At 57.2% G+C, this 7,143-nt stretch overlaps 1 protein-coding gene across 1 annotated transcript in view; it reads left to right on the top strand.

Annotated features, from left to right (window-relative positions):
- The first annotated feature begins 4,616 nt into the window (after positions 1-4,616).
- MFSD4 (major facilitator superfamily domain containing 4) overlaps positions 4,617-7,143 on the top strand; it is a 15,177-nt gene continuing 12,650 nt past the window's right edge. Inside the window, exons 1-3 of the mRNA XM_009888283.1 lie at positions 4,617-4,696; positions 6,051-6,249; positions 6,374-6,613. Of these exons, the coding sequence (XP_009886585.1) occupies positions 4,617-4,696; positions 6,051-6,249; positions 6,374-6,613 (519 nt within the window). The remainder of the gene's footprint in view (positions 4,697-6,050; positions 6,250-6,373; positions 6,614-7,143) is intronic.

Below are 7,143 nucleotides of genomic sequence, written 5' to 3'. Positions count from 1 at the left end.
CCCCGGAGAGAAGCTGCCGGTTCCCTTGGAGCTCCGGACAGAGATAGCCTTAACGTGAAGTTACAGCCAGAACTTCCTGGAGGGTGTTTTCCTCAACCTGATTGTCACAAAAATATTATTGGCAGCCTGTTTTAATAACCACGGTGTCGGGAATCGAGGCTTTGTCGTGTTCCTCGGGAATTTGGGCAAAGGCGAGGCGGGATGCGAGCGGTGCTTGTGGTCTGGCTGCTGCGGGGGACGAGGGCAGAGGCAGCACCTCGGCTGCGCGGGGTGGCCGGGGACAGCGGCGAACTTCATGGGGCAGCGAGAGACCCGGACGGGGATTTGCACTGAGCCTTCTGTCCAGGATGTGTTAAAATAAATAATACACAATGGCTCAACCCTAAAGATCGCCAGGCATTTGATTTGAGGCTTGTCAACAGCTATGCTCGGCTGAGAATCAGCTGATTATTTACATTGTCACTAATTCATCAGGCAGTGATGTAACGTGTCAGCTCTGTGTGTATCTCTGATATACACGTCAGACGGTTATGTATATGTTTAACACGTATACGAGAGAATTTTGCATGAATCCTCCTCTGCTCTAAAATGCCCATTTAAAAACGCTCTGTTAAATTCTTGTCTCGTGAATTGTGGAGAGTGTTGGCCGGTGAAGGTGGCATTAGAGAACCTGTTAAATTGCCGTCCTGGTCTATTGACCTGTCCCCGTCTGGACAGAGCCCAAAGGGTTCATGCAGCAGCCAGAGCTGTCGGGCTGTGCCGGGAGGGGAGGTGCGGGGTGGGATGCGCGGGAATGGGAACGGCACGTGGGAACCTTGCCCTGGGTCTGACACGGATCTGAGACTGCTGGGTCAGCAGGCAGTGCCTCTGCCAGCCCCCACTCTGCTTCACATATGTTTGAAGGAGCAGCGAAGGAAAACGCAGAATTGTTTCCTGCTGTCGGCTTCCAACGCAGAGCTCCTGCCCTCGGCCGGTGCGTTACACAGACCCGTTTGGGGTTTCGTGCTTAGGGACTCCCAAACTTTTAATTCTGTGGTAGCACATAGGGGAAGAGAGCGTGTTTGTCTCTCGCCGTGGTTACCGACCAGGATGTGTCCGTGATCGCAGCCTCTTGGAGCAACGGGCATCAGCAAAGTGTCCGTGAGCCCTGGGGAGGAGCGGCAGCCCTGCCAGGCAGGAGGGCACGTTTCGGAGAGCTGTAGCTCGTGAGCATCGTGGGGGGTTACTCGGAGTGGTGCAGCGTACAAATGTGTGGGTTTGGATGAAAATATTAACTGTTCGGACTCTGAGAGCTTCTTTACTATCCCCTCTTCAGGGATGGGCAGACCGAGCAGTCCCACCAAGGATTTCTACTTCTGGGCCATGCTGCGGGTTTGTAAATAAGATTATGCTGGTCCTGGTGCTGGGCAGGGAGGAGCACTGGACAGGTCACCTGTTCCAGTTAGGAGATGGATAGCTGCTGGTAGAGGGTCCCAAAGCGCGTCCTGCCTGCAAGCCAGCCGGGCCAAGGTCTGCCTGCAAGCTGTGGTCCGTTTCTAATGCCTGAGGAACGTCAACTTTGTTGCTTGCTTTTGATTAAACTACGTATTGGTCTGAGCTGTCTGCTCTGGATGATGCACTTGTGAGGGAAAGCGGTGGTATTACTGGATTCTGCAGCAGAAGTGGGTGGTGGGAGCTAAATAATGGTTTGGTTCCTTCTCACCAGAGAAGTTGCCAGATGCTGGGTTGTAGTTTCTGCTCTCTGGGCGCAGCTGCAGTCCTGGGGCACAGGGATGACGGAGCATAATGGTGGCATCCGTCCCTCCTGTAGCTCCGCACGAGCCTGGACTGAGAGAATGAGCTCCAGAATTCCCCCTCACGTGAGATTTCAAAGAAGAAGAAAGTTTGCCATTGCGAGTTTCCCCGAGGGATGTAGAAACACAACTGTTTCCCGCGGTGCTCTGCCCTGGAGACCCGGGTTTGCCGCACGGTCCCTTCCCGGGCTTGTCCGGAGGCACAAAGGGCAGCACAGCCCCCGCGGAGCCACACGGTGCGGTGTTTGCGCTCACGCTCAGGTTCACGACGGGCTGCTGCCCTCTGATAACTCATGCTTGGGGCTCGCTGGGTCGGCATTACAAGCTCTGCTTCAGGAGCATACGGCTTTTTACAGGGTATTTGTGGGAGGGGGTTTAGGTGGAGCGGATGCCCCGGCTCAAACCCGAGTGCCACCGTGGTGTTGGTAGAGGTTCCTCGAGCAGAGAGTGCCCTGGCAGCAGCTGATGCCCTCCGCAGGGAGCTCTGTGCGCCTCTGCGTGAAGCGCGCTGCAGACCCTTGTTTCCTGGTATTACCCGGGGTAGAGTCTCCGAAGTGCCTGACATGTTGTGAGATGGCAGATCCAGCCGGCAGCGTTGGGGTGGGAGCGCGGAGGGGACGGAAACCCTGCCCGGGCTCACAAACCCAAGTGCGAGGTGGGCTCTTTGGGAAATCCACCCCTGAGCGCCCGCACTGAGAACTCCAGGGGTGAGCTCTGTGCGCCCTGCATCCCCCGCCGCTCTCCCTCTTGCTTCCTTTGCCTTCCCCTTCGCCTTTTCCATTTTGTTGGATTTTAAGCTGGTATTGCGAAGTTAAAGTCGCGCTCCCTCTGTGCTGTGCTAGGCATTTTTGTGACAGAAGCACCGGGGTAATTGAGTGCCTGTGCCCTGGTTTGCTGCTTTTTTTTTTTTTTTAAATTCAGAAACTTTATTTTTGTGTCTTTCTCTATTTTTTTTTTTTGCTTTTTCTCCCAGTGTTTGGGTCAGCCCTGAGCGAGTCCTGCTGGTGTTCTCAGAGGAGAGGAGGGGGCTGGTGGGGCTGCCGCTGTGTGGGAGCCCTGAGCAGGCTCCGCTCAAAGGTGCGATCCACTGCCATGGGATGGGACCCTTCTACCCTTCTTTCATCTTTACCCCCGGGTAAAGCGCGTCGGCCGAGAGGGGATGACCCTGTGCTCTTCCTGCCCCTCAGACTCCCATCTTCTGGAGGTTTCTGTTCAAGCACGTGGCTGGTACACATGGGACACTTCTCGCCGCAAAGGAAAGTGAAGCCTTTTGTTGCTGAGAGAGCAGAGAGCGCGGTGACTTGACCATGAGCTCCTCTCAGGGAGGCAGCAACGGTCCCCAAGCCTGACTGGTGCTGCCTGCTGGAGACCGGGGCACCAGAGAGCAGCTGTGGGATAATCCATGCCGCCGCCTTCCTCCTCGTCCTCGCCTCATGTCCCCTTTGGGCTTTGGGTTTTTAATTATGAGGTTTGCAAGTCTGAATTAGCCTGATTATCATTTTTCTTCTTGATGTGAGGGACTTAGAAAATGCTCCCCGGGGTGGGGAAAAAAACATACTTAAAGTTGAAGAGAGCCTGCTGGAACAGAAACACCGAGGAGAGGGTTTATATACGCTGTGTTTGCTGGCTGTGACTACAGGATAGCATTAACCATCCGAATCCTATAGAGGAGATCGGCCTAAACCGTTCGGGGGAGCTGCAGACTTCCCTCAAGCCTTGTGATGGAGCCAGGACATGCTCTGGGTGGTCCTGAAAGAGAGTCCATTATAAGGCTCATTGCGTGCGCTGCTGAAGCACGCTCAGCTGGGGTCGTGGGGACCGGTTAGTGATGGGGAGGGCAGCGATGTCATGCCACGGTCCGGTTTCTGACATCAGGGTTGCTTTTTAAGCCCTTTGGAAGGGTGCATTGGTTTGGCATCCTCTGGACATGGGGTTTGGTCCCCCTTTGAAAGTCATTTAAGGATGCTCTCAAAGAGGTTTGTTTCTTAAGAAATCCCCCGGCCGGTTGTTCGGGGCCTCCCCGGGTGCCGAGTGGTGTCCTTCGGCTACATCTTGGGGGTCTGGCAGGGGAAACCAGCAATTTCTTGGTCCCCCCTAATGCCAGAGCCAGGGAGGGGGGCGGCGGGGCTGCGTGCCGCTGTGGGCTGCTGGTGTTCAGGGAGGGTGCGATTGTGTTATTAACATCTTATGGCTGGAGGCAGGAATTTTTGCTCATCGGGGGAAAAAGTGAGGTGATCTTTTTAATGCTTTTTAAGCCCATAATGTCATTTGCAATTAATGTTTAACTCTCGTAATGAACGTGCTCCCTAGCCGAGCACAAGCGCCGCCGTGGTGGTTTTGCTGGGGCTGCAGAAGAGAAGAGGCGTTTCTGGGATGTCTCGGGGTGTGTTTCCCCGTTTCCTCATCGCTCCCGGCTTCGGATTCACCGTCTGCTGCTGCCTCTGCCTCTCTCCCTCCTGCTGTACCCTGGGGAGTGCTGCCTCGGCTCTCCAGGCTTGATGCTGCTTCTCTCTCATTGCCGGGTTCTTTCCCCTGCCGTGACTGTGCACATCTCGCTTTTTCTCCCTTCCCTCCCCCAGAAATCCCACGCTGGCTCCCCGTTTTGCTGTCAGAGGAAGAACCGGCGGTTACGGCTTTGCAAAGCGTGGTCTGGCTGATGGGCAAGTGAGGCTGGGCTGGGCGACGGGAGAACACCGAGGTGCTGGTCCAGCCGGCTTTGTGCCACCGGGCAGGAGAATAAAGGCGACGTGTCCTTGGCCCGTTCGTTTCTCTCCCCGGCGCAACAAGCAGGATGCGGAAGGCCAAATCGCTCCGGGTTTGCGGATGAATGGGGGCCACGCAGAAGCGCAGCGACATGCCCTAGGCCGGGCCGTTCTGGACGAGCAGTCAGGGCAGGAGGGCTGGTAGCGTGGTGCCCGGCAGCCGCGGCGGCTCTCTGCTGCAGCTCCAGCCTGTGCCTCCTCGTAGCCTTCTCCTCCCTCTCTGGGCAGAGCGTGAAGCAGACGCGGGGTGCGGACAGCCCGCAGGAGCGAGCCGCAGGCGTTCTGCTTGTTGGTCGCGTGTCCGTACGAGGGACATACCTGCGTGTTGCCGGTCCTTTGCTGTGGACATATGGCCGTGCCCCGCATCCCCCAGCAGCAGACCCCAATTGCTAATTAGCAACTCATCGTAGCAAGCTGCTGGCCGTTGCAATGGGGTTCTGCCAGGGTTTGGGAGCCCAGGGGTGGGGAGGGGACGCGGCTGTGCTACTTACTCTCTGCTGTGACTTCATAGTCCCATCGTTGTGCTGGTTTCAGTGTTTCGCTGTCTGGTCCCTGTTTCCTTCCTTCCTTCCTGCCTTTCCACTTGGCAGCTCCGGTGCAGCGCGGTGCCAGCCCGGGCGCCGTTCTCCAGCGAGCTGGCTAACGCCCGGCTCCCACCGAGAGCAGCCTCCCCGCGCTGCTGCCAGGCTCGAGGCGGAACGCAGCAGCTTCACCCCCGGCAAACCCCTCCCTCGGGGTGCCCCGGCGGGGGCGCGCCTGCCTGCACGGGGAACGGCGGCAGTGCTGCATCCTGCCCCGTCGTGCTGGGGAAAAGGGATGATGCTGCCAGAACAGAGACGGCACAGGGCACGGAGGGGGAAGGACGGTGACTCCCCAGTGCTCCCTGTGAGGCAGGATGGCACCTTCAGGCAAGTCCAGAGTGACACGGTGATGTGGATGCTGCAACTCTCTCCCTGCCTGGAACTGGGATTGCCCAGCAGCTCTCTCCCTGCTCAGCCTGCTCGTGCCATACAGCCCTGCATGAGGAATGCCCTGGAGCTGCTCAAAAGCCATGATGCAGTCTCAGCTGCACCTACCCACGTCCCTTTCCATTCCCAGATCTGTCCAGTTGGCAAGGGAAGGTTCTCAGTCCTTATCCTGCCTTGAAATGTGCAGAAGAGGGGTTTGAAGGGATGGTTACTCTTCTCCACGAAACCTGGGTGGAAGATCCACCTCCTGGAGGCATCGCCCTCCACGCAGGAGGTGGCAGTGCCCTAGGCTGGCTACGGCTGTGACGTGGAGGCACGGGGGTGTGGGGTGTGTAGCATCTCCCTTGCCTTGTGAGAAGAGCATGGGCTGGAGCTGCGTTAGTTGGAGTTACAGCCTGTGGGTGCATCTCCTGCTAATGCCTACACCACCCACTGACCTGGGGCTGAAAACGGGAGGCAGGGCTGTGGTGTGGATACTGCTCTCAGGGTGGTAATTCTGTCCTGTCTTTTCTGTTTCCCTGTCTCAGGTTGGCTCAGTCCTTGTTTGCACTCTTCGCCTCGTCACTGGCAATCTCCTTGGTCTTTGCCATCATCCCTCTGTGCCACAATGTGGTGGTCCTGGCTGTGGTCATGGCTGTGGCAGGACTGGCCATGGGTTGCATCGACACCATCTCCAACATGCAGCTGGTGAAGATCTACCAGAAGGACTCTGCCATCTTCTTGCAGGTGGGCATGGAGCCCGCGTCTCCATGGCTGGGCTTCCTCCTCTGAGGAAGAGGAGCGAGGGGCTCGGCCCGCCTTTTTTAGAGGTAAACCCGCCCGCTCTACTTGTGTGTGTCATCTCTTGCAGGCCCTTCATTTCTTCGTGGGCTTTGGAGCGCTGCTAAGTCCACTGATAGCTGACCCCTTCCTCTCGGACACCAACTGCATCCTCTCGAACTCCACAGCCAATGCCTCCAGCAACCTCCCTCACATCCGCAAGTCCCTGGTCCCGCACCATCCGGGCAACCTGTCTCATTACGACCTGCCGATGAAAGGCATGGTGGTCACACGCGTCTCCTATGCCTTCTGGATCATGGCCCTCATCAATGTAAGTGCTGTAGCCGGAGTGGCCCAAGCTGTCGCTGGGGACATCCCTGCTTCATGGCTTTGCAGGCGGTTGTGGTGCTTGGGGGGGGGTGTGTTGGTGCCCGTTGGGTAGTCCCAGCGATGGAAGGAGGCATGAGGATGGTTGTGCTGGTCCACAGCAAAGGTTCATTTTTTGCCAAGTGCCCGGTTTCCAGCAGATGCCTGGGGCGGGAGGGCAGGTCACTGATCACTGCACCATCGGATGGGAGAGGGTCCATGTACCGTCCTGTGGGGATTTGTCGGATCTCTTTGGAAGCAGGTTGTACCTCCAGCAGCCCCCTGGGCAGGAGTTATACCAGCTAACTGCACTCGGAGCCACAAGGTCTTCCTCCGTGGTCACTCTGGGGACGGAGGTGTTGGGGGGAGGGCGATTTGCAGTGATATTCATAGGAAAGTACCCACGGATGAACGGAGTTACTGGGGCCGAAAGCTTGGTTGTGGTGTCTCTGCCCACTTGTGATGTTTCCCTGGTGATTTGCAGCAGCTGTAAAA

Source organism: Charadrius vociferus, unplaced genomic scaffold (genome assembly GCF_000708025.1).
Source record: "Charadrius vociferus isolate BGI_N301 unplaced genomic scaffold, ASM70802v2 scaffold266, whole genome shotgun sequence".
Lineage (NCBI taxonomy): Eukaryota > Metazoa > Chordata > Aves > Charadriiformes > Charadriidae > Charadrius > Charadrius vociferus.
This window is presented reverse-complemented; position numbering and strand designations above follow the sequence as displayed.